The sequence below is a fragment of the Prinia subflava genome, chromosome 4, assembly GCF_021018805.1.
Source record: "Prinia subflava isolate CZ2003 ecotype Zambia chromosome 4, Cam_Psub_1.2, whole genome shotgun sequence".
In the NCBI taxonomy this organism is placed as follows: Eukaryota; Metazoa; Chordata; class Aves; order Passeriformes; family Cisticolidae; genus Prinia; species Prinia subflava.
In genome coordinates this window covers 44,208,336-44,234,833 of record NC_086250.1, presented here as the reverse complement: position 1 = coordinate 44,234,833, position 26,498 = coordinate 44,208,336, and the positions used below count along the sequence as shown (strand labels likewise).

Genomic DNA, 26,498 nt, shown 5'->3' with positions numbered 1-26,498 from the left:
AAATTTATTAATATTTTAGGAAGGAACATTTAAATACTAATACTAGTTCTTCTGAGTTTCTAACAAAAGGCTTGGTCATTCTAAGTGACTGTTAAGGAGCAGTCAATACTTTGATTGGTCTTTATATTGGTCAAGAATACAAGATAGGGAAATGTTAAAATTAATTTTGTGTCCTTGAGCATTATGTATCCCCCTGTGCTATGTTCCCATAGGAACTTCTAATCTTTATGGCTCACTTGAGCAAAAAATTTTAAAAAAGTCCTTTCTGGTAGGTGTTTTTTGGAGCCTAGATCAGGGAAGTCTGTCATTTGTGAATGAGATTTGAAGTAGAAAGACTATGAGCTGGAGCTTTCAGCTCTTTTCAGCGTCTGCAAGGTCTAGCAGGGCCCTCACTATAGTAGACAAGAAATGTTATTTTATTAGTAACTCAGCTTTTGAATTTTTGCTTGCAGAATCCAGTGAAATTGCATTTTGGGCAGATCAGACTGTTTGTCCAGCCTCTGCTGTCAGGCATGCTGATGCAGACCAATAGCCCAATAGTCTTTAATTTCTAAATAGTACATTCCTGTAATAATAACCTGTCATGTGGTTCTAAATTTTTTCCCTGTGTTGTAACTCTCCAGCTGATTAGAGATTCTTTGAAATTGCAGTAATACTTGTTATAATCTGGTTTGCTCATACTTCTTTCATACTTGCATGTCTTGAACCCATGCTTTGTACATACAAACTGGATAAACCTCAGGGAAAAATGTGATGTGTCTGAGGAGTCACCAAAGCAATAGTCTCTTGTTTTCTTTTAAAAACATGGCAGCAAGCCTATTGTTCCCTGGGCTCTAATTGCATTTACATAATTAACAGCAGAGGTACTCACCCAAGTCAACACATGGCAGGTAGCACTGCTTCAGATCATCACATCCCTAAATATGGTTTGTAGTGCATTTCTCATGTACCTAAACTGCTATATTTGAGGGTGCAGTTTCTATCTATTCATTATTTTGGTAAATGTAGATTGCCTGGGACCCTCTGATGAATAATTATGTGTTTGAATGAGCACAGCAACTTCAGTTGCAGACATTTGTTCTGTAGACATGTTAGGAGAATTATAATTGATGTCTTTTTTATCACTGAATGAAAGAAAGATAAAACTGCTGCTATAAACTGAAAGTTGAAATAAATTATGTAAAATATATAATTCGCATAATGACTGTCCCTTTATAAATGTTCATCTTAAGTAACCATATCATTTGGGATAATTCCTCCTTGAGGAATGCTGTGAAAGAACAGCTCATTCATTATCTTGACTTGGTGAATTGTTCTAAAACAGCTCCTCTGATGAGAAAATTGATTTAGCATTTCTTGAAACTATTGAAAATAATGCTTGAATTCTGTACTTTTGTGTTCAGAAGGTTTCAGTAACTGTGTTCACTATATTGTTTTGACTAGTTAAACTGGAACTCCCCTAAAAAGCACACACATCTACCTCTTGTCTGCATGCATATACACATGCAGAACCTTGCTTTAAAACTCCACCTGGTCTATTAATCAGAGTGGCAGAGTAATCACTCAGCTGCTGTAATGTTGCTCCTCTGATTCATTGATGGCAGTAATGAAAAATTTTGGAGTTTGGAAGTCTGGAAGCCATGCTCTTATCTGCAGGCAAGATCTTGTGTCTGTTTACTGCCCTCATAACAGGGTCTCTGAGAACAGGCAAAGTGTCATTTACCAAAATTTTTGTTAACAAAGTTCCTAAAATTTAAAATATGTACTTATTAATTAAGTCTATCACTTTTAGCTGTTATGGAGGAAGTTGTGGGAGAAAAGACAGTAAAGGGAAAAGAATTTAAGTGTTATTGTTTGTGGCAAAGATTAGAGAGATACAGGGTTATATGGGTAGATGAAAGAGCAAAATTTCTGAAGCAAGAGATGATGTAAGAGACCATCTTCCCCTCCTAAAAGAGTGCCTCATGGGGCACTTATGACTTTCCTCAAGGAAAATGCTCTCTGAATAGAAATTAGCAAGTTGTCTTCCAAAAGTAACATCAGCAGCAAGGGGGGAAAGGAATTTCTTGCAGATCAAAAGTAAAGACTAAATAGAAGGGTTGCAGGAGGACAACTTTGAGAAGTATCTGTTAGTTTGAATAAGCTTCTGCCAAGAGCTGTATGTATGGTTTCTTATCTGCACTGAATTTCCAAATCTTTTGAGCTTGTCCAGCCTGTCTCACCCTGTCTCATCTGTCTTTTTTTTTTTTTTTTTTTTTTTTTTTTTTTTTTTTTTTTTATTCAGCCTTAACTTATGGTCAGCATAGTTGCTATATTGAGATTTAAATCTCACAAGGAGAACACTTCAATTTATTGCATACCACCAGCCTTTGATTTCATCTTTGAGATTCAAAAAGACACCTTAATAACATTTTCTCTGCTCCCAAGGATTTTGATGGGAACAGTTTTGAAATTCAGACCAAACTGTTGTGTTTGCCAAGACTAGGGTGAGTTTGTGCAATTAGAACTTGGTTCACTGTGTTTTTGACAAGCTCTCCCAGGAGGTTTCTAAACACTGAAAACCTTTTAGGATGAAGTTCATGTTTTCTGCATGTGCTTGGCAAAGGCAGATATATTGCTCTACTATGAAAAGCTGAAATTGCATTTTTCATCTCTCATGCTCAGGAAGTGAGTTTTGCATTGGGCGTCAGAGAGGAGGCTGTAGAAAAGAGTTATCTTCCCTAATTTTTATTCACATTGAAGACTATCCTTTTGGGTTATAATATTGTTCATTCTCTAAGGAATGTAATTTATGTATATATAACATTGGGTACTAGCAGCACTTCCTCAAGGGATAAGAAAATGAATGGATTTTTGGAGGGGAGGACAAATAGGAAAGAAAAAGCTTAAGCAAATAATTCTGCAGCTGTTAAGTGACATACACTCTCTCTAATAAGAGGATATGTCATGTCACTGAACTGCAGTGAATGACTAATGTAATGCTGTGCAATCCATGGAAGATACAGTATAGTAATCCCAGCAGCAAACTGGCTTTGTGTAGCCTTTTATTTACCAATAATTATAAAACTAGTAGACCTGTACTTACACAGTGAGACTTACAGTTCTCTTATTATTCTCAGCTCCTGGAACAGATGTGCCTAATGGCCACACCACAGCTTTTGAGGATAAAACTGGAGGCAGAGGGATAGCACAGAGATGGGGCTCAGGAATGGGATAAGTTGCCTTCAGGAAATGAAGTTCTGTTTGTGAACAGTATGCCACTGCTGTGGATCCTGCTAGCAGGCTAAAACTCAGGACACAGAAGATATTTAAACTTCAAAATAACAGAGGGAGCTGGGAAGACCAAGCGTATTCCATGTTACTCTTGCCCCGAGAACAAAAATTAAGTGCAGATATCAATGTTTTGCAGTCAGCCTTTCTTCTTACAACATTTACACACAGTTTCCTTTATCTTTCCTTATATATTAGAACTGATACCTTAATTGGCACAAGTTAGGAAGAGGAAAATAATTCTGGAAAGAGTTATTACCATTTTTTAAGGAAAAGGGAACTTGCATTGACTTTTTCTAAACCCCATATTTAAATTCATGAGACATTTCTCTCTGTGCTCAATATGCATTCAGTGTTTTTACTTGATGTTACCTTCAGCTCTATTATTTTTTCCAATACCAGTCAAATGCAGCATGTAATACTGGTATTTTTTCCCAGTGGAAATTTAATATTACTGTTTCACTACCTTAATTGCAGCAAGCTGAACCCTGTGCATGCTATTTTGTTTAGTTATAGCTAAACCAAAACAAGGTGGATGAAAGTTTCAAACGGAGGCCATTGTTCCAAATCTGCCACTTCAGATCACACTAAGTAGCCAAGGACAATTTATAGTTTTCTCTGGAACCAGACACAAATTTGGGGGACTCAGAACAGATGATAGTAAAAATCTACAGAGCACATATAATCTGAAGGAATTTTGTCCAAAACAGAGTGGGTCCTCAGTCATCCATTTTTGACATTGATGCAGCTGATTTACTTTCCACCTACAGCGAACAACACACAGTAATCCCCTTACTCCAGATGCTCTTTATTTTTATAACACCATTTTTATTTTGTTGCAAAGCTTATAGCGAGGAAATACCTGCTCAGATATTTTACAGCAAATGTCTCTTCTCAGGTTTAGGTAACACTGAAAAACACCATTAAAATTTAAATATCAGGCAAGGAAATTCATGTATGTGGATATTCGGAAAGAGAAGGAACAATATACATTTTAATACAGCTGAAGTTAGCTGGAGACGGTTTTCTTAATGTAAAATTACTTAAGAACCATAAATAGAGCTTGCTGTTCTCAAATAGGTATAAATGACATTAGCAGTGTTTACAAATCCTGAAGAGCTCCAGAAACCATTTTACTGTTTAGCTGCAGTGTGGGTATTTTTCCTACAATGCAGCGGTATGTGTTTCATTGCATGTACTTCTGCAATGTTCTGATATTGTTGAAGATGACTATACAGCAATATATTTAAAATATATTTTTATTCTTCATATAGTAGTCAAATATTGGGTTTTCTAGGGTACCAGAAAAATTGAGTCTTTTGTCATGATTTCCCTTGACAGTAGGATGTAGTTTCAGTAAATGTGTAAATATAAGTATTGTATATTATTAGTGAATGTTAATTTCTCCTATTCAACACAGGAATGGCTTTCATAAAGTGTGTCACTGAAGTAGTTAGAAAAACCATTACTACTGGCTGGTGGTTTAGGGAAGTTTCAAGTAGAGAACAAGAGACAGTTGCTTTACTGGAGCTGATTTCTTTGTCTTTTACAGTTACACAATATTGTAACATTAACACTTTGTTTAGCAGCTTAACAGACTCAAGAATTAACTGGAAAAGTTTTTGCTTGTGTTTCTCGTCCAGACGGATTATCTGATAGCTGATAACCTGAGGTCAGACAGGAGTGAGACAGTAAAAGGGTAAAAGCTTACAGAAAATGGAGAAACTGAAAGAAGACCAAAGAACATTTACTTTTGAGTATCTTTTTTTTTAACTCAGCATTGTCAGCCGTTGTGCTATTCAACAGGTGAAAGTGGTTTACGGTGAAGAAGAACCTCCAAGTGTCATCTTGGATGTATGAGACCTCACATTTGCCTGATGGAAAAACTGGTGGACTTGCTTCTGGGACATCCTGGGAGTAAGTGCACAGAGGGTGTGCTTTATGTGACCTGCCACTCCTCAGGCATCGATAAAGGGGTTTTGCCTTGCTCCTGTTTGACACTAATAAGTATTCAAAACTTAAAGGGTTTGGGCAGAACAGTTCTTGCCCTCAGCAGGAAATGGTGACCACTGCTGTTCCTGATCACTGCACATCTCAGGATTTGAGACCTTCTAGTGTCTGTCCTTTCTTGTGCACTGGCTTGTTTTCAAAAGTAATTTGTTCCTAATGTAAGAAAATTAATAGATAGCCATTCACTCTTCATGCTACAAGCATTTGTATTTGTCCTATCAAGATACCAGCAATGATCACTAAGGACCAGAGCAATGTTATGCTAGATGATGCTTGAAGACAGCGAGAATACAACTCCAGTTCTAGAGAATTTAATAGCTAAAGAAAATCCCAGAGTTATAACTGGTTAGAGGGGTGGGTACAAGCAATAGCACCTTTATCAGTCAGGATGACAGGTAAGCTAGGATACCTAATTCATGACACCCTAATGTTTTGTCATGCATAAGAGAATTATAAAGAAGAATGAGACAGGATAAAGCTCTTCAGCTGATAGAGAACTGCTCGGGAGAAAAAAATCTCTAAATAGAGAAAAAAATTATAGTCTGAACTTATATACTGATTGAAGGAGCAGCTGTCATATAGACAGTCTGTATGTAGGGTATTGAAAAATCTAAGGAATCTGAATAAAAGGAAGTGGCCTGTACATTATTATATCAAAGAGAACAATGTCATGGTCCAAAAAATGGACTAGGAGAATGGTCTTTGCAGCAGCATTTCTGTATCAGTGGAGAACACCACCCATGAAGGCCAGAGGGAAAGGTACCAATGTAACTGAATGGCAGATGAAGACAGCCTTGCTAAACATTTTAGCTGTAGGATTTAGTAGAAATCTTCATATCTGTGATATGTTATGCAAAACAGATCTGCAGTATCAAAGCACTACGAGGTTCTGAGGAGTGTATATATGGTGATACCCAAGCCATAGTCACAGGGGAAAGAGAAGAAGGTGCCATCTGTAATGAATCAAGTGCAGGTATGGGACTTCCAGTGAAATTTAAGCATTCCTTATTTTAGGTGGACTGAAATGCTGAGATTGCTTTGAGCTTCCTGTGGAAAGGCTAAATACCAACTCAGGCAGTTCAGTAACAAATGGTACTGTTTTGAGGACATGTGCACACAGCTTTGTCTATGTTCAAATTGCATTAATGTGCAGATTCAAAGTGCAGGGAGTGCAGAGTACAGGATGCAAAGGGCTTGTTTGGGTCCTATGTGGCCTGGGAGCTGTTGCCTTTAAATAAGCAGAAATAGATAATAGACCAAAGGATTCTGTAATGATTTTTTAATGGAAGAGGTCATTCAAGAACAAGCATGCATTGCTGCTCTCTCACAGAGGGAGTTATTGCTGTCTTATTATCATTTTCTCAAATGAGGAAAAAAAAAAGCAAGATTCACAGTGGCCTTTCTAGAGAAGGGCCAAGAGCTTTAAGAAGCTAAGCGAAGACTGAGGAGGGAAGAGCACAGAAATGATGGAGAACAGCACAGCTGTGTATACGTTCATGCCTTACATTGCAATATAGTGCAGGGATAGCCTTTCTATACCTGTGTCTGGTCCTGAGAGTTGACTTCAGTCTTCAGTCTCTGCAGCTTGAATCTCAACCAAAACAGGTTTTCCACTGCTGCAGTGTTTTTTTCCATATTTTAAATTCTTTAAATCAATAATGAGTGATAAAAGGTGAAGCAGTGTCTTCAATAAGGGACTCAGTGCCACAGTTCCTGGTGAGGTTTTGTTATCATTATTGTCAGCAACAATCCAGATAGGTGAAGCAAAAACAGATGACCAGATCAAATAAAATTTTCTGGACTTGAAAACTATGAAGAGATTAGCACTGATAGTACCAACATGAAGGAGGAAGTCTTCTGAAGAATAGCAGCTTCAGAAGGAGAAGGTCTTCTTTCACTGTGGGAGCTAAGTAGCCCCACTGAAGCCATTCAGGTATACAGGTGGTAACATTAAGAGTAGATGTAATTTTTTGTTGAACAAGGGCTAAAACCAGCAGTGCCTCTCAAACTTTCTTCCTCTATTTGTCAAAGAACAGACGTTCAGAAGGTGAGCAGTAAGTTTGATCTCACAAGAATGAAAGTGAATTCTAATTATGGCTGCTGATTTCTTTTCTTGCCTGTATTTGAATGAAATATTATAAATGTTTGCACTTTAGCAGTTCACAGAGATCTCAGATGTAGATATCACTGTAAGTTGCAGCACTGCAATGAAGTTAGACATAACCACAGAGGAGCTGCACTTTTGTCTCTGAATTCCAGCTGTTCATTCCTTATTTCAAACACTTGCAAAAATACAAAACCATTGCATCTTCTGAAATTTCCTCATGATATCTATGTCCATCATGTTCTAAGATGCAAAGATATCTGAAAACAGTTTTCACCTCGAAAAGTTTTTAATAAATATATAAAAAATGCTATAGGCAGTTTCTGAAACACATATACATGCTCATATATTCATTTTCCCCTGTTTTAATTTACTGTTTTGAGACATTTAAAGTACATATGTGGTCACAGCAGTTAATATAGCATATGCCATCACTACTTAAAGTAGAAATATTCAAGTGTGCATCATTCCTCTTTCCCTATTATGTCTGAACATTGTTTATATTATTCTAAGTGTTATTTAATATTTACTGAACACATCAAGAGCTGCATTCAGACAGGAGGAGAGATAAAACTGTGGCACATTTGTTCACCATTAGTTGTTAGTGTTTTCTAATCACGGTCCCATCTTCTCTGTGGCATTTTTCTCTGGGTGGAAAGAGGCTTGTGGCTGAGGCATGTGGGGTTGTGTGTGCATAATACATGGGATGGGATTTGCTGAAGGCTAGCATCCCCCTCCTAGACAGCTAGTGATCCTCACTTGATCCTGCCAGCACCTGCTTCTCATCCTCTGGGCTCTGGAGATGTGGCCCAGAATCTGCAACAAAAAACACCAAGGGCCAATCCTGCACCAAGCCAGGACACTGGGAATTGCCAGGATGCTCCTGGGCAGCTGTGTGTCCTGGCTTGAGGTCAGGACAGGGCTGCCCAGGAAATGCCTTCTCTTTTCCTCGAACGATGGCAGAAAATGTCCAGATCATATCTGAAAGTCTGGCTTTGATGCTCAGTTATCATTGCTAAAAATATCTTTACTTAAAGAGGTAACAAACTGGGGCTGCCAGCTGCACTGTAGGGTCTTAAACTAACACCTGGCATTGCAGCAGAGAGTATGTGCATTTGTTTGGACTAGGTAGCTAGAACCAAAGGGAAGAGGATTAAAATACCATGATCTCCTCAGTTTTTTTCCTGTGCTGCTGCATTTAATGAGGTAGCTGATGGAAATCATAGGTGCTTTCTGCCCAATGCAACACCAGGATGAGGCCTTCAGTGATCTTAAATTCATCCTCTGGCTGCCCTTTCCTCAATGACTAGAGTGAAATAAGGCAATAACCTTGTTTGATTTGCATACGCCACAAAACTTTCCGCTGAGGTTGGAGACCTCTGTGCAGCTGATTTCAGCCTGCTGGCTCTGGGTGGCTTTCTCTCCACATCCTGAGTAGATGCATGCCACAGTCCCATCCCCTCAGGCTGGGAACCACTGAGGTACATCAATGTGAGAAATCTGCTGCCGATGGATTTAAAGGAAAACAATCTGTTCATGCTGTATGAAAGGTTAACAGTATGTTTGTACAGCTTTATTTTTCAGATTCTGCAGTGCATTCTAAAGGTGGTATTTTGGGCCCAGTTCCTAATGAGATCCCACAAATGGCAGATTACAGGCACCTCAACAGTAAGGATAATTAGCTGATCAAGTGAACTTTGCATAATTATGAGCTGAGGGCTTAAGGATCATCACACATGGCACTCATGTCCCAGTGGTGAACAGACTGATATCAGAGGCCACAGAGAGAAAATACGATGTAAGGGAATGTGATGCAGGCCTGAGCTGTGTTCCAAAGTGGGAAGTGTTTGGATTTATGGCTTGAACATTTGCTGCATTCGCGTAACTGTTAACAAGTGAGGTGGAATATATCTACAAGGCATCTTGAATTTCTTAGGAAAATGGCTTTCTGGATATTGCTGAAATTAAGTTGTCTTTTGGCTGTCAGTAAGAAAAAAAATTACAGATTCAAAAGATTTTGGACAACATTTTCTTAGAATCTAGATAATAAAATGGCCACCTTTTTGGGTTTAGATTTGACAGCCTGATATTGGCATTAGCCTGAAAATGTAATAATAATCTACTTTTCTTTGGCACAGTAATGATACTACAGCTATGTTTCTGCAAGTGATGATGTCTCTCTGTGGACAGTTGACACTCACACTTACCAGAGTTCTGAGTCAAATGAAACTCCAAAGGCTATTTAATCCCTAACTTAGACCTTCATTTTCCTGACTACTCTATCTGTAGTGACTTCCATGGAAGTCGGTAGGTTTAACTTATTATTTTAGTTTCCTTATCTTAAAATTGCTTTCAAATACATTTTATTATTTGTTGTTAGCTTTTAAAAATTATTTTATTTCTGTAATTTCATGAGACTGTTGTTAAAGAACAAACTCTATAAACATTCTGATAAAAGTGTTACATTCAAAATGTTATTTATGGGTGAGGAAAGACCTTTATATATAAAGCCAAGATTTTATTATTAGTGTTAAATTTAAACAGTGTAATCCAAAAATCATTTTTAGTTGAGATCTAATCATTGCAGAAAATAATACTTTTGTCCAGAAAGGAGTTTCAGTAGTAGTAGATGTAGTAGTAGTAGCAATAATAATAATAATAATAATAATAATAATAATAATAATAATGTTTAAATTCTTATACACACACTTCTTAGTTTCTATTGCTTTTCCTGACGTTTTTCCACCCTCCCTCTGTTCCTGGGGGTCTTGCAATGGGCAGTTTCAGTCTGCTGGGGTTCAGTGGGAGCGTTATGGCATGCCATTGGCATCTGGAATCCCTTGCTGGGAAAGATATGATCTTCATCATGATGGTGTCCTTTTTCTTATGGTAGAAACTGCTTAGGGCTGCTTTATATTTGATAACACGTTTAGACCTTGCTGCTTCCTCCTTGCTCTGAATCTCCACGTTACAGATAGTGTCTTATATGAGGTATTTCTTTGTTTCCTTGTTACACCTAAAAGTAGTTTAGTCCAGCCCACACGTGCAGTTCTTTAGCTGAACACCAGCGAGTTGTTTATAGCTGTGAGGTCTCCAGCACCAGCCTGTGCCCATCTCTCTAGTTATGGCCACACGATGCTACAGGGCTGCAGTGTAATAAAGGTCATGATACAATTCAGGTATGCTTCATACGGTATTGGGCATATATATAGAAAATGTTATTATCAGGTAATACTCATTCAGATGAGAAAAAACTCTTTTTAATGAAAAGCTCAGATGCACAGACACAGATCAGTACAAAATTCTGCATGGTGGAATTTTGTCTGTAAAAATTTTATCAGCAAAAGGCACAGTAGGAGCCTTGGGGCAAGGCAGGAGCAGGAGGCCACATTTATAGACCCATGTTTACTTATAACTAATGCAGAGTTCACGGTTCTCCATTTATTTATTTTCAGGAATATGTAATGCATTTCTTCCTATTTATTCTGGCTGAGAGTATGTATAAGATAACAAGAGACACCAATCCAGAGATGTATATCAGAAACTGTGAACTGAAAGTGTGCATACATAAATATTTTATCTCTGGGCATATTTTGAATGCCTACCACCTGCAAGGGGATGTCTACAGATGCAGGGTAAGGGACTGTGCAGCTGGGCAGGCATTACCAGGAGTGCATGTATCGCATTAGTGATGCAGCAAAAGGAGAGCATCCTTATTTCTCTTATCTTCTACATCTGTAAATTGGCACTTTCTACATTGCTATGAACATTAAGAACCTGGTAAAGGGTGTCAGATTTCCTCCTCGCTTGCACTCCTGTTAATCCATTAACTCAGTATCACAAATAGTTATCACAAATCAGCTGTTAGTGATCAGGCTGTGCCTGATCATAACCAGATCATAAAATTCATCCATTTCCCTTCCATTGCAGAAAATGTTGGAGAGGTTAGTAAGTCTTGGAAGTTAAGTTATATATGTAGTGATTAATCTTTCAGAGGTTATATAATCATAGAATATCCTCAGCTGAAAGGGACACATGTCTGGCTCTGCACTGGATGACCCCAATAATCACACCCTGTGCCTCACAGCATTGTCTAAACACTTCTTGCTCTCTGTCAGGCTGGTGCTGTCACCACTTGCCTGCTGAGCCCATTCCAGTGCCCAACCACCCTCTGGGTGAGAAACCTTTTGAGGTATATAATATAAACCTCCCCTGCCACAGCTTCAGGTCATTCCCTCATGTCCTGTCACTGGTCACCAGAGAGCAGAGGTCAGTGCCTGCCTCTCCTCTTCCCCTCATGAGGAAGTTACAGACTGCAATGAGGTTTCCCCTCAGTCTCCTCTTCTCCAGGCTGAACAGACCTGAACTGACCTCAGCCACTCCTCACATAGCTTCCCCTTAAAGCTCTTTGCTGTCTTTGTTGCCCTCCTTTGGACACTCTCTAACAAATGGCTTTATATCTTTTTTGTGTTCTGGCCCCCAAACCAGCCCCCAGTGCTCGAGGTGAGGCTGCCCCAGCTCAGAGCAGAGCAGGACAATCCCCTTCCCCTGAGGAGGGCGATGCTGTGCCTGATGCACCCCAGGACAGGGCTGGCCCTCCTGGCTGCCAGGGCACTGCTGACTCAAATACATCTTCCCCTCAACCAGGACTCACAGATCCCTTTCTGCAGCACTGCTTTCCAGCATCTCATTCCCCACTCTGTACATCCAAGTTTGCCCTATCCCAAGTGCAGAATTGGGCCCTTGTTTTTGTTAAACTTCATGGAGTTGGTGATTGCCCAGCCCTCTCCTTTGCCCAAGTCTCTCTGCGGGACCTCTCTTACTTTGACAGAGTCAACAGCTCCTCCCAATTTAGTAGATGGTTCTTAGTTTTGAATATTTATTGTTTTATATTGCTCTGTAAGGAAACTTTCCATCCTCACAAAACTGAAAATTAAATAATGGAATTGGTTCTCATGGGGAGATGGCCATGCTGGAATGGTGTTCATGTAAAGAAATCACAAATCATTCACAGAGTTGTTTGCATTTTGGATTCCTTTATTTTATTTCTAATAATTCAGGTGCTTGTTGCACTAGCTTGTTAGATACAAATCCAGAAGTGTGCATGGGAACAGGAGATCATCAACAATCTGCAGTGCACAGACCAATGACACTGGCAGTAATCATACTGACTGTAGCACTGTTGCTTTCAGTTTGGGCTCTAACAAGCCATGCTATCATACCCATTTTCAAATGACTGATGGTGGGTACAGATAACCAAGTGAAAAAGTCCTTTAAATGCAGCTCTTCGTCAGCTGGGGTACCACACAATCCCAAAATATGCATAAGGCTGGGTAAGAGCTTCCACATTTCCAACATTACCTTGTCAGCTGAAATATGGCAGTGGAGAAAACTGCTTGGGTTGATTCAGGCAGATTATGCTGAAGGGGCTGCACTTGCAGTCATTGTTTATTTAAATGTATGAAGGCAAAATACAGAAAACACCCTGTAAGCTGAACAGGTAAAATGCAGATATATGTGATGTTTGAAAGGCTCAGGCCTTCTTTGCCAGTTTCATACCTGTAAAGTGTTCACCAAATTACAAGTTATTAAGAGTAAGTAGCATAGCAATGATTTTATATAGGTATTCTTAGTATTGCCAGGTTTTAAATATGTATTCTTATCCTTATTCTGTCTTTCTATCAGCTGGTAAGGTGAGTTCTGTACTATCATTCTGAAGTGAACTTTTATACACATAATTACATGGAGCTGAGGTAAAAATTATATTGTAATATCTAATATAAATAAGGTATTCTATTTCAAGTGGGTCAGTCAAATTTGAAGTAAAAAAATCCAATAATGCAGGCTTAAATATAGAACACTTCTGTTTTATTAATTTATGCCATTTTAAAGGCAAAAAAATATATGAAAGCTTACTTTTAGGCTCTTATTTTTCTTTTCTAACAGGACTGGGAGTTTCCACATTTTATGGGTGATGTTGAAGTGAATCTTCCAGGCTTGCCCTCAGCACACATGCAATTCAAAGTACCTTATTTCCAAAAGATACTGAAAGAAGAATATCACATACACATAACAGGTAGGTAAACTTAGAGGTTGTGACACAGTCACACAGTGAACTGCTTCTGTTTAATAAATGTATGCTACCATGGTCTTAAATGTGTATTTTTGTGTGTGTCCCAGACTTTTTTTTCTATCTCTTTATCTGTCCATATCCATATTCTCCATATATAACCATCTCAAGGAAATGAGGAACCTGTATATTACAAATCAGAGAAGCCTGCTGTTTTTCATGGATTTCAGCAACATCTTGTGACAATAAGTAATACATAATGTAACTTCAGACATCTTTTATCTAAAATTACTCTCTCGGGGAAATTAGCTGATTTCATCTTCAAATCTCTTATGCTTTCAGATGCCTTTGCTATGATTTATGCTAATATCTTTTCATAACTTCGGTCATTCTCATCTGGCAAAGGCCACTCATAACCGTACTTCCATCAGTCATCTAACGAGAAGCAGACAGTTAAATAACCTCAAATAAAACAGAATTGCAGTGATTCAAATGGATGATACATATAGATAAAAAATACCTTGCATACTGTGAGTCAGTATTTTATTAACAATAGGGAATGAAAAAGAGAAGAAGGTTAAATAGGGATAAATATTTTGGTTTTACCTTCAAGCTATACAAAAGGAGTATAGCTCTTCTCTCTACATTGAGAAGAGATGGATAATAATGGAACACAAGAATGCAGGTTTGAATTGGCAGGGGCCTTTAACTGCTAATATAAAAAGTCACAGAACATGATGCCACACAGAAATAAGATAGATGAGGGCAAGCAAAGACAAGCCAAAAGAAACTCCTGCAGACCAGGGACAAAAGGAGCTTTCAGAGGTGATACAAAGATAAGGCCAAGTGTTAGCAGGTGAGTCACAAGCTCAGCAGGCAGGTGAAGCTGAGGAAAGTAAATTTGTCAAGGAAAGAATGACACCAGCACTGAGTTGAGGCCGACTGAATGAGGCCTCAGAAAAGGTGTTTTCAGCAGAGAATGCAGAAATGAGATTAAAAAACAGAAAAGAAGATAAAAATAGTGCAGAAGTTACCTGTTGGCAATTGACTGAAGGAAGGCAAATGGGCCAGCAGGAATTACAGATGGAGGGATAGGAAGTTTTTCAAAATTGAAGGTAGGTGCCCTGCTGGAATGTGACAGAGAACAGCCAGCCAGCAAGGAGAAAGAAGAGCTGGTACATATCTGAGGGAGACCATTTGAGCCCTTAATGATTTAGAGAACAGGATAAAGTAAATGATGGCCCAGTCAGTGACTAGAAGGTGTAGGATGAAAGGAGATGCAATGATGACCATATTCTTCTCTCCCAGGTGAGCAAAAAGAGAAGGGAGCAAAGGGAAAAGAAAAGAGTTTAGCATCAGATATTTTATGTAGATTACAGGTATGGAATTCAGGGATAGCAAAAAAGTGGGATTTTCCTTTTTCTCAAGATTAGGGAATTAATTTAAAGGGACTCAGTCCCACAAGGTCCCCCGATGCTGTGCTGTTACTCCATTGTATAAGGAAAAGTAGTGGAATAAATGCACAGAGGAGCAGTAAAAAAGATTGAGGCATGGTACGTTGAGCTGTGTCACCAGATACAGAAACTTGGCATATAATGGGTGATAGAAGAGGAACTGAAGAGCAAAGAACAGTTTTGCATTGTAGAAGAGACTGAGACATTGATGATAATCAGAGATAATCAAAGAATAAACAAGAGCAAAGAACATAAATTAGTAATCAGAAATGCAACTGTTAGCAGTGCTGCTGTTTGAAAACAGGCCAACCAAAAAAACCCCAATATTTATGCATTGTAGTCTCCTGCAGAGAGTACTGGAGTCCTGTCTGATTTTCTAGTAAGAAGGCATTCTTTTAATGAGGATAAGATAATGAATGAAGGCTGAGGAAAATTTTTCCCTGCTCAGCATTAACAAGATCCATTTATTAGATTCGCTAGACAAATCAATCCATTTGACTGCACATCACGTATCCTGTGTACTGAGTGCCTGTTTTATCTCAGTGCTACACCACCCTTTAGGAGATCTAATAAACAGCCATAACACGTGGCACAAGAACCTCCCTTTGGGTGAGTTTTGCTTGAACCATCTGTTCTTGCCATCAGTTCTTGTCTTAGGTTAGGGCATCATGTTGGATAATTTTCAAGCTCTAGTGTCTGGATGTGCACATACTTGAATATTCTACTCAAATCAAGGTGCTAATAAAAGAAAAATCTGATTTAAAAAATATATATGTATATATATGTATAAAATCAAGATTAATATAATCCAATCTAAAATGATGTAAATGGATGCAACTGCAGCAGGTGACGTGGGGGTAGGACAGTGATAATGACTGGGAGACCACTCTATTTAAACCCTGTTTAATACATGGAATCCAAAATGTTCAATTTAACCATTGGATTTCTTTTAAGTAACAAGCAGGAAATGAACACTGAGGACTGAAAACCATTTCTTTTAGTACTAGCTATACAGATAAATCCAGGCTGTAAATCTATGACCTGTGCTCTAATTTTTAGAAACTGGAAACAATTTTCTCCCAAATTGCAAGGAGAAAGAAAGCATGGATGAAATTACATTTGCCATCTTTTTTCTGATGATTTTTATTCTTTATTAATTCTTACACAGTCTGTTTTACTCACTGTTGATTGACATAAATAAAAGTAGCCCTATTCAATATTGTTTTTTCAAATAAGCAATTTGAAAAAAGGTCTCCCATAGGAGCGGCTCTAAGGAAAGTGATATTCCAAGGAGTCAAGGATTTTATGCCACCATTTTGTTGGTGTGTCCTTGATGGCTTTGAGCAAGTTCTTTACAGATGAAGAATTTCAGTTACATGCTCTTTGTTGCCAGCTTGATTGATTTTGTCACAAAATCTTTTGTCACAAGTCTTAGAACAGTTGCTCTTTTTCTTTTTCTTTTATTTTGCTTAAACACCTGTCTCCTGAATTCAGTGACTAAATGAGAATTTCAGCTTTCATAAAATAAAAATCATGATTACAGAGAAAAAAATGTTGTTTGCTTCTGCATAATTCAATGTCTAAAAGGCAGATAAATACAACACTACTAAGTATATTATTTTAACCCATGCTACTTTAAACTAATAACATGCTTTTTTAGGTCTGACTTGTGATTTCTGAATGTTGTTGGCAGAAATATTAAATTAACATCTCCTGACTCTAGCTGATATGCTTCCGTGTAATTTTAAATTTACTATTAAAAGCTTAGCTTATTTTTACTGGTAACTGAGAACCTCATTTTACTCTCATTTCTTTGCAGCTAGAAACTCCTCGCTAGCATCTACTGAGTACTAAATATTTTCATTCTGTTTTGATAGCCACTTTTTTCATGAACATCAAAAATAACTTGAATTCCTGCATCTGCTTAGCTCATCTGGATTTCCCGTGACAGATGGTTCATTGCAAAGTGTGTGTTTTCCTTTTTAGGCTGATGTTTATGAAAGTACATATTCTATCCTAGTTTCTATAATACCCAGGGAAATTTGTAAAACTTAAATTTTGTTACTTCAGATTCTTTTGTGGTTAAAAGGCACTGGGGGGGCCTGCCTCATGCCCTTTAATGGCAGCACTGGAAATCCAAGAGCATCCACTGTCAAGCATGCAGATAATTTTCAAACTGAAAATGTTATGGTTTAGGTATCAAAAGAGATGGGAGATTTCTCTGGCTGTTTATAACATTTCCAAGGGCTGATCTGGCCCAAGTGCCCTTCCCAAAGGAGAAATAATCACCTTCATAGTTGGGGAGTTCCCAGCGTGGCTGGCTTGTGGAGTTAAACCAACAGCATGTCTAGATTCAGCCCAAGCTTACACAGGGTAGCCTGAGTGAGTCCATGGGCAAAAATAGAAATGTTAGAGGTAAAAACAAAGCTGTCCATGCACACAGATGTGAAACAAAACCTGAGAGGATTAACATCTTAGATCAGCTGTGAGTGGTCTGTCTGTCTGCATGTACCCAGCTAATAACACTAATGTGACAGAAGATAGGAAGAACATTTGAAATATTTTACAGCAGTGCCTGAGCAGTTTTAGACACAAGTTACAGTTGAGATAGAAGTCGAAAGTCAACATTTCCTACACTAGCCTCTGGCTGTGGTTGCACAGCATGAGGCTGCTTGCGTCTAGCCTTATTAAGTGGAATTTTCACATTACCTTTTGACCACAGTAAGGTTTCTGAGGACTGGCTTCTACATGAGATCCTTCTGTTGGGAAATGAATGGTCTGTTCCAGAGTCGGCATACAAAAATAAAACTGCTCCAGAATCAGCAGCTGGTTTGGAATATTGGGATATATTCCCAATGTTGTGTGTGGGATAGCCCAAAAATCTTTTTCGATGGTGACAACATATGAATTTCTGGAAAAGAGAAAAATAAAAATCTATGCTTCTTGCAAAATGAGGAGACCCCTGACATTCATGTGCAGTGCACAGTTGCTGAGCTTCAGCAGGGAGGGGAGACTGTTTCTAAGCAGAGTTCTGTTCAAGGTTGGTGTTGAGAGCATGGTCCTATGATGCAGATCCGAGCTGCCACAAGTGGAGGTTATTGTAGAGTCAAGGCTTCTGGTGAGTGTTCTAGCCAGGAGGATACAATCCTCTTCAACATACATGCTTTCTCAGAAAACAGGAGTGAATTTTCATCCCCAAATACTGGTTGTAGTCTACAATGCCTATAAAAACATTAAATGTTTTGCATCACAGCCTGACAAGGACACTAACACTCTTGGGTCCAGTTTTTCTTTTGGAGGGTCTTTGTTTCATCAAATTGCAGTATTGTATCACAATTCCAAATACACTAAATCAGATTCCTAACTCTCCAAATATTATGTGTAGCATGTAAAATGTCAGTGCTGTGAAAGTTATTAAGCTATAAAATTATTAAGCAGGTCTCTTTTTAGAGAGATCTCTTTTTAGAAACAACCTATATTCCCACAGAACTTTCTTCATTGTTAACTTCATTGACGACTGGATAAAATTCTTTTCAGTTTGCTGAAATGATTGACTAGCCTTCCAGCCTTGAGAGCTGATCCTATTACATTCTTCCATTTCAGATTTTGTCTTTGAATAAACCACTTTCCATCCAAGAAGGGCTAAGTGGGGTGAGGTTTATGCCAGTATTCTTGGCCACACAAATTTTGTTGAAGTAGAGCCAACCCTAAAGCAGCAGCCATAGCAATCCTACAGAAACTGGATAAGAGACAAGTTAAATGACTTCATAGTGTGGGGCTCCATTTTTCCTTGTCACTTTTCATCTGGAATATAACTTGAAATTTTTTAAAATAAAATTAATATCTATACCTTCATAATATATTTATTATGATTCTTTGCATACTTGCAAATTTGAACTTGTTCATGCACAAGATCAAAGCTTGTTAATTACTGTTAATTTGCCTAGCTTATTTCCTACATAAACTCAATATATGGCTTAAAATTTGCTATAAAAATGATAATGCTAAATTTAAGTTGCAATAGACAATCATTTCGTATACATAGATTATAAAAAATTAAGTTATGATGTTAAAGGCTGAATATATTAAGTCTCTATATAATCACATACAAGCACAATGACATCTTTGTGCTCCAGAACATCACGGACCTAGAAGGATTGCTTGGTTGGCTTATTTGGCTGTCATGCCTGCTACTACAGCAGTGAAGTACATGTCTTGGATAGGGACAGATGGCAGAGGACCCTGTATTCTAGAAAGAGGTAAATACTTGCTGTAGGTACCCAAGACAGCACTAACTCAGTCATTTTCTGTCTAAGGAGATTAATGCAGCCCTTGGCTACAGGGATTACTGAGCAGGAGCAGAAAGATGTCATTGTGTTCATATGTGGTTATAGTGAGACTGCTCCTCATACACAGCCTTTGGTCCTGGTGACAACTGTTTTCAAAAGAAAAGGAAAAGTCATAGAGCTCATCAAACACAACAGTGGTGCAGAGGATGGAAAAATTGTCTAGAAATGAGAAATTTAAGGGGTTTTGAGAAAATCCACTATAGAACAGCAGCTGTTCTCAGTCAAGTAGCTGCCATTTAGACATACAGGTCATAGTTCATCTTCACTAAATGGGATGATGGACATAAGTGGTTTGTATAGCAACATGGACCCAACAATCCCAGCAGCTGAGCTCAGGGCTTTGTTTCTGCCTGCCTAGCTCTGACTAGGAGCTGCGTGAGGGAGTTTCAAGTTCATACTTTCTATGAAACACGAGCAGAGTATCTTTCTTGGATCAGATGAGTGCTTAAATTCTTATTGTGAAAGGCATGGAGCATTTTTAAATTTTCATTATAATTTGTGTTAGCCTACTTTTCCTAAGGAAATGAGAATTATGTGATTTTGTTCTATGTGTGGGTTGGTTTCACTCTATCAAACACTCAGCATCAAATATCTTTTGAATCCATGGCCATTTTCAAACATTTTCAGACTGTGAGAATATGAAAAACAGTGATATGAACATTGTGTCCTAAGAAATGGTGGTAAGGTAAAGAAGAGTCATCTAAGTGCCCAGCTGAAGAAAAAGCAAGAAGTCAATTGCTATATTCTGCTTGACAGCAGCTATTGATAATTGAATCCTGTGTCTTTCTGTTTAAAGATAGATGTGATGGGAAAAATGAAATACATGGCAAACATCCACAGGAACATCAAGTTACGTTGTATTCATTGTTATATTATTTCATACTTTAACATTGTTTTCAGCCTCTTGGTGTTGATTTAAGAAACTTAAATATTATTAAATGTGGTGATAATAGTCTGAAAATATCATTTTCTTTAGTATGTCAATTGTAAAATTGACAAAATACCAGAGAGAAATCATAGAATGGTTTCAGTTGGAAGGGACCCTAAGGATCATTTGGTTCCAGCCCTTTTGATGTGAGCAGAGATGCCTTCCTCTACACTATTTTGCTTCTGTACTCTACACTAGTTTGCTCAAAGCTCCATCCAACTTGACTTTGATAGAGGAGTTATTCAGGAATTATAGGCTTGTCTACAAGATCTTTTCACTTCAGTTTTGTTTTTAGAGTGTGACAATAACACAAGAGAATAAACATTCTTGTTTCTTTTTGAACTATTTATTCTAAACTGAAGAGAACTATTAAACATAACTCCCGAATACAAGAAGTTAGTCTCCTTACCCTCCTGAAGATTTCTGGTTATACAGTTTGAACACATATACCTTCAGGAAGTGGAATCCATTAGTTCTTTGCAAGTCACTAGCCTAAGTATTTTGATAGATCCTGTGATCCTTTTTCACTTGAAGCATACTTAAATATGATTCCAGCAAAGACCGTGGTGATTCATCACCAGAAGGATCATTCCTCCATGTATGTATTTTCGCTTAATGCTGACATGTAGATTTGCCAGGTTCTTTGGTGGTGGCAGTCATCACTGCACAGGTGAGGTCTTAACATATGTCCAACTAGAAATGTAAGATATGCTTTGACTGTGAAAATAGTATAACTTGTTGTGTGTATTCATAGACACAGATTATAAAAAAAGCTTAGCTGGTAGACTCTGAAGTCTACAATCAGTCCCTTGCTATTCCTTAAGAATCACACTGTGATTCTATAAATCAGTTTGGCTGATTGCCCATACCTGAATATATCTACACTCCATGGTTGGTATATCAAACAACATAAGCATATACTCCTAAAATTCACATAATTACCAACTTCAAAAACCTCAGTCACTTCAGTAATTTCTTGAATATAAATGGTTCTGTGAAATATAGAATTTTCATGGAAAATTTCTATGTGAATATTCTTAAAACCCTAGAATTAATGGGTTTTAGGTTTACTGATGTATAACACATCACCTAGTGATCTAATCAACTGGTCACTTACAAACTGTAACATCAATTGAATAGTTATACCGTTATGCTTGTGTTACAAAATTGTTTTGTGTCAAGACCTAGTTGTGAAATTCTAAGGGATAAATCTGACAGTGGTGGGAATTTATTTACAACTTTGCTTTACAGAATAATAAAAAAGAACTCATTTTCTCTGATTGTTTTTATGTATAATGGCATTTGTACTGCTTTTAAAATGGATACATCAGATGACAGATCTTTCTTTTTCCAAACAGGCAAATGGTTTAACTATGGAATTATCTTCCTTGTTTTAATCTTGGATCTGAATATGTGGAAGAACCAAATATTTTACAAACCTCACGAATATGGTCAATATATTGGTCCTGGACAGAAGATCTACACAGTGAAGGACTCAGAGAGCTTGAGAGACCTTAACAGAACTAAGTTATCCTGGGAGTGGAGATCCAACAACACCAACCCACTGACAAACCGGACCTATGCCGAAGGGGACATGTTCTTGCACAGCAGGTTCACAGGCTCCAGCCTTGATGTCAAATGCCTGGCTTTTATTCCAAGTTTGCTGGCTTTTGCTTTGTTTGGTTTCTTCATCTGGTTCTTTGGGCGATTTCAGAAAACTGACCAAGGCATGGAGAATTTAGACAAGTCATACACAAGAATGAAACGAAAGTCACCCTCAGATATGGGAATGACACGAGAAAATACACAGGTGTTAGAAGAACCATTGAATTTTCAAGAACCACATATGGTATCCATAAAATCAGACTTAAGTGAAATAGTTTTTAATTCTTCCCTCCTAACTTCTGAAAACTTGAACGCACAACTGAATGAACAAGACAGCCCTTTACAGCCAGTACCAGAGTCCTCTGTCCCTAAGAATAATCCTGTGACATAGAGGAAAATACCCAGGAAAATCAGTTTAAATAAGCAGTTACTCTAAGATTTCAGTTTTATCTTTTGTAAGTTAAGATTTACATAGTGTTTAGGATAAGAAACTCAACCTATACCAAGAGGTGCTCAGCATGCTTTTTCTAGGAATTTTGGTTTTTATTTGTATTATAGTATGTGCCTACTGTATATCTAACATTCCTTTATAGATTGCTTCCCAAAATTGCACAAGCTATTTATTAATACATTACCTTAACTGTATAATAGTGTATTAGATGATTACTTGCAGGTATAAAATTCTACCGTGGTGGTGCCTTGAGACATTAAACTGTTTTTTAACTCAATGACAGGTGTATAGCACACTTCTTTTCATCTGTTTTGCAAAGCTTTTTGTATATGGTTGTTTCAAGTATCATTTGATGTCTTGACAGAGGAGATAAATATAGTTATTCCTAAAGAAGGTTTTCTGTTAGGACATCACAACTTGACTTTGTTATTTACTCATCTGTGAAGTCAGAGATTTTGATGACCAGACTGCAGAGAAGCATGTTGATTACCTTTTAATTTTTCTGGCTAGCTGCCAAACACAAATACAGATTTATTTTGCAGTAAACAGCAGAGACATAATACAACATCGGTCACTAATTTTGAAAAAAAGAGAGTTCCTCCATCAGTAATAGCAATTATGTGATAATGTGTAATTATGTTTTTCTTAATTAAAGATAAACTGCTCCTTGATTTAAAGTTTTGCCCTTCACCTTTTAGAGACAGAGGTGAAAATACACGGTTGAAGCAACTCTTTCCATCATCACACCAACCCCATGCAATATCAAAGAGCCAATGGAGTGATTACAGTAAAGGACACAAAGCCCATTAAATCCAGTATTTTTGCAATTCAGTGCAGACATGATCTGAATGTTTGTGAAACATACATAGCAACATACTGCTTATAGTACAATTTCTCCATATACTGAAGAAATGTTGAAGGTTTTTGATTAAAATAAATTAATAGTTGAATTTTATTGCACCTTTTTTTTGTCCTTCATTTGTTATCCGTGAGTACTCATAATTTGGAATCAGAAATAGAGGGAAACTGGGGTTTTTGCTTTTGTGAAGGGGACTTCGTAATGTGAATTTCTCTGCTGTATGATCAAACTACATGCACTAGAGAAACTGCATATCTAAAACATCAGAAAGACTCTGATTTGCCTCCAATTTAGTTCTATAAAATTGTTGTTACAAGTTACCAAATAATAAGTCATTTTTAAGACTGAATTATTTCCCTGTCACATTCTGGTGTTGCTGTATTTTGTCTTTGTGACTTTTTTATCTCTGTTGGTTTTGATCTATTTGCTTTTAAGTTTTCTGAATGCTGAATTTAGCATACATAATAGAACCATGCATTTATTAACTGTCATTTGAGAGCCAATTTTAATAAACATCATTCAACAATTGTTTATTATGAGGCAGGAACACACTCTGTTAGTTTTGCAATTTTTAAAAAGATTTTACCCAGGTATTGTCCTATTTCAATTGATAAATGTTTCTGACACCAAAAAAGACAGACAGCATCACAGTGATGTCAAAATCAAATATTTGTAAATGAAATATTTAATATTTCATCAGGAAAAATTCATTTAAAAATTAAACTAATTTTTTTTTAAATTATGGCTAAACCCAAATCTACTCACTTTTGCCTGCTGCAACCTATAAACTTGTTTAATTTACTTACAATATAATCAAAGACAAGCCATTAATAAGTAATGATAAAACAGTGTGAGATCCTGCTTGTACTATATAAGAGGTGATATACTGATGTTTGACATTCAAACATCATTTGATTTCTTAAGTAGTTACAGAAATAGCTGCTTAATTTTGCAGATACATGCTTCTCTGTATGTTTTGGACACTGTAAACCCAAGTACTGAAAACCTCTTGTTAACTCATTTCTCTATTTGTGCAGAGTAAGTAGTTAAATACATTAAAATGTAGGTAGAAAAATGAAATAATTACTTGAGCCTTACAGCCTGAGTGATTACTTGACTCTGAGGAAACTGTTATTAAGCAACTGATTTCACAGCTAAAATAATTCCTTGACCTCATATTGAGTTAATGCTTTTAAGGTCGTTATGAGCCTTCATGAAAGACAGAAAAGCATCAAGTAATCCTAGATTCTGCATGAGTATTTAAATTAATGGTCAAGCATAGAGATTGCTTATATAATGAATTTGTAAGAAGCTTAAAGATTCAGTGTAACCACTCACCACAGTCAACTCATCCAGTTAATTAATGGAGAAAGGACTTCTCAGTCATGTAGGAGTCTCATTTGTAATTACATAGACAGAAGAAGAGACGAGTATTTTCATTCTCCACTCCCAGTGATAGGTTTGAGAAGCCTGAGTTAGGTGGCCAGGCTTGCCCTGAGCACCTTTTGAAACGAGCAGAGGCTTGGGAGCTGAACACCCTAAAGATGATTCAGTACCTAACTCAGTCATTTACCTCTGCTTTACTGAGTAGTGGAACCAGCAGGAACAGCTTTGTGGAGTTGTTGCTTAGGACCCTGTGCCTCTTGTTTGGTCCTAACGGAGTGAATGAATGATAGTGGCTGGGGTACATGCAGAAACTACATGATCAGAGTTAGAGGAGACTAAGAAACCACAACCACATCTTTGCTCCTGAGCTGAACTGCTAATGCAGTCATTCTCAGCCTTCTTCCCAAAATGGAAATATTCCTCCTCCAAGCACATTCATTGCTGTCAACTGTTGTTCACGTTTAACATTCTGAAACACTTTGCTAACTCAAAACACTTTGCTTTTTAGTCTAGTATTCATAACTGGGACCTTAACATGGAAATTTGTCCTTCTCCTGAAAGCCTAACTATTGGACAGATCTTTTAGGCTTCTATTTCTTTTCCTGAGAACATTGAAAAACCCATAGGAGGGAAGAAACTTGAGGAAGTGTCAGTTTTTTCACACACTACACATCTCCATTCTGCCTTCTGTAATGAACCACCCAGCAGCTGCCACCACAGCAGGGCTGGCTGGTGTCTGCTTTGTCAAAGATCTGATTTGGTACAATACTACTTTTTTTTTTTTTTACCATAGACACATTGTACAGTGATGGATGATAGAAACCACCTGATACAGTATATATATATATATATAAGATACATCTGTAGGATAAGCACATAAGATTTATGAGCCCACAGGTGCCCATGAATTGCCTTGGCATTCTCAGCAAGTACCTTTACTGAGATGGAACTGACATGAAGAAAATAGAAGGTAAGAATTTTTGTAAAGTACCTTAAATCTAATATTCATGCTTAGGGACATGTATAGATATCTTCAAAAACCACAGATATATAAAATGTATATGTGTATGTACATTAGGAGCCCAGGGATTCATTGATTTTGCTGGGAAAAGTGCTGAGTTTCTCAAGGCAATTTACTACTGCCCTTTTTATGCTACATTGCTCCATCAGTTACTTATTCCAGGTTGTTTCATCTCCTCTAACGCTACTTATTTTTCAGACAAGATATAAGACCAAAGAAAGAGCATTTAATTGCACTGCAATCCTCAAGTTATTTCTTTGTCTAATTTATGCAGAAACAAATTTTTTTCATTTTAAAAGATTTCTTTCCTTTCCAGCTAGTATCATCAAACTTTGGGCTACTGCACTGTATTACAGTATGTGCTAAATTATTTCTTTTACTGCACTGAACAGCATCCATCTTGACAACCACCTGGAAACAAAGAGCAGACACCTCACAGAGACTGGGAAGGCAGCAAGTCAGTTCCTTAGTAGACTGGCAAGCTCATTTTCCCACAAGTGAACAGGGTATGACTCACTAGTAAAAGGTGTAACAGATTTTTAACACACTGGCCCTAATTTTAACAACCTTCTAGAAGGGGCTCAGTGGGAGAGGGCTTTTTATCTCAGACTATAAATTTGAAGTAGTTACATCCTACATGCAGAGTCTTTCAACTTTTTAGGGTGCATTTGAAAGTAACCGACTTAAACTTTGAGCAGATTTCAAGAACCATAAAGATTAGACCACACTGTGAGTAAGAATATGAAGGTGATTCACTTTGTGCTTCCTGGCACAGGATGGAGACAAAACACTTTTATCAGATGTTTGAGTGGCCTTGTGCTTGGGATTTGACATGCAAAGATTCCAACTGCATTTATTAATTAACAGTTGCAGTACCTTTATCAACAGAGGTGTCACTGCCAGTACCAGACAGACCAGCTCTTTTGCCATACGCTCTGTCCTGTCCAGCCATTCTAACTTGCAAATTACAAAGGAGCTGTTCCTTTTCCTG

At 37.6% G+C, this 26,498-nt stretch overlaps 1 protein-coding gene across 4 annotated transcripts in view; it reads left to right on the top strand.

Annotated features, from left to right (window-relative positions):
* TMEM117 (transmembrane protein 117) overlaps window positions 1–23,196 on the top strand; it is a 188,558-nt gene extending 165,362 nt beyond the window's left edge. For all 4 annotated transcript variants that reach the window (XM_063396600.1, XM_063396599.1, XM_063396598.1 and 1 more), the window contains exons 7-8: window positions 13,331–13,460; window positions 21,544–23,196. In XM_063396600.1, the coding sequence (XP_063252670.1) occupies window positions 13,331–13,460; window positions 21,544–22,181 (768 nt within the window). In that variant the 3' untranslated portion in view covers window positions 22,182–23,196. The remainder of the gene's footprint in view (window positions 1–13,330; window positions 13,461–21,543) is intronic.
* Window positions 23,197–26,498: the final 3,302 nt, after the last annotated feature.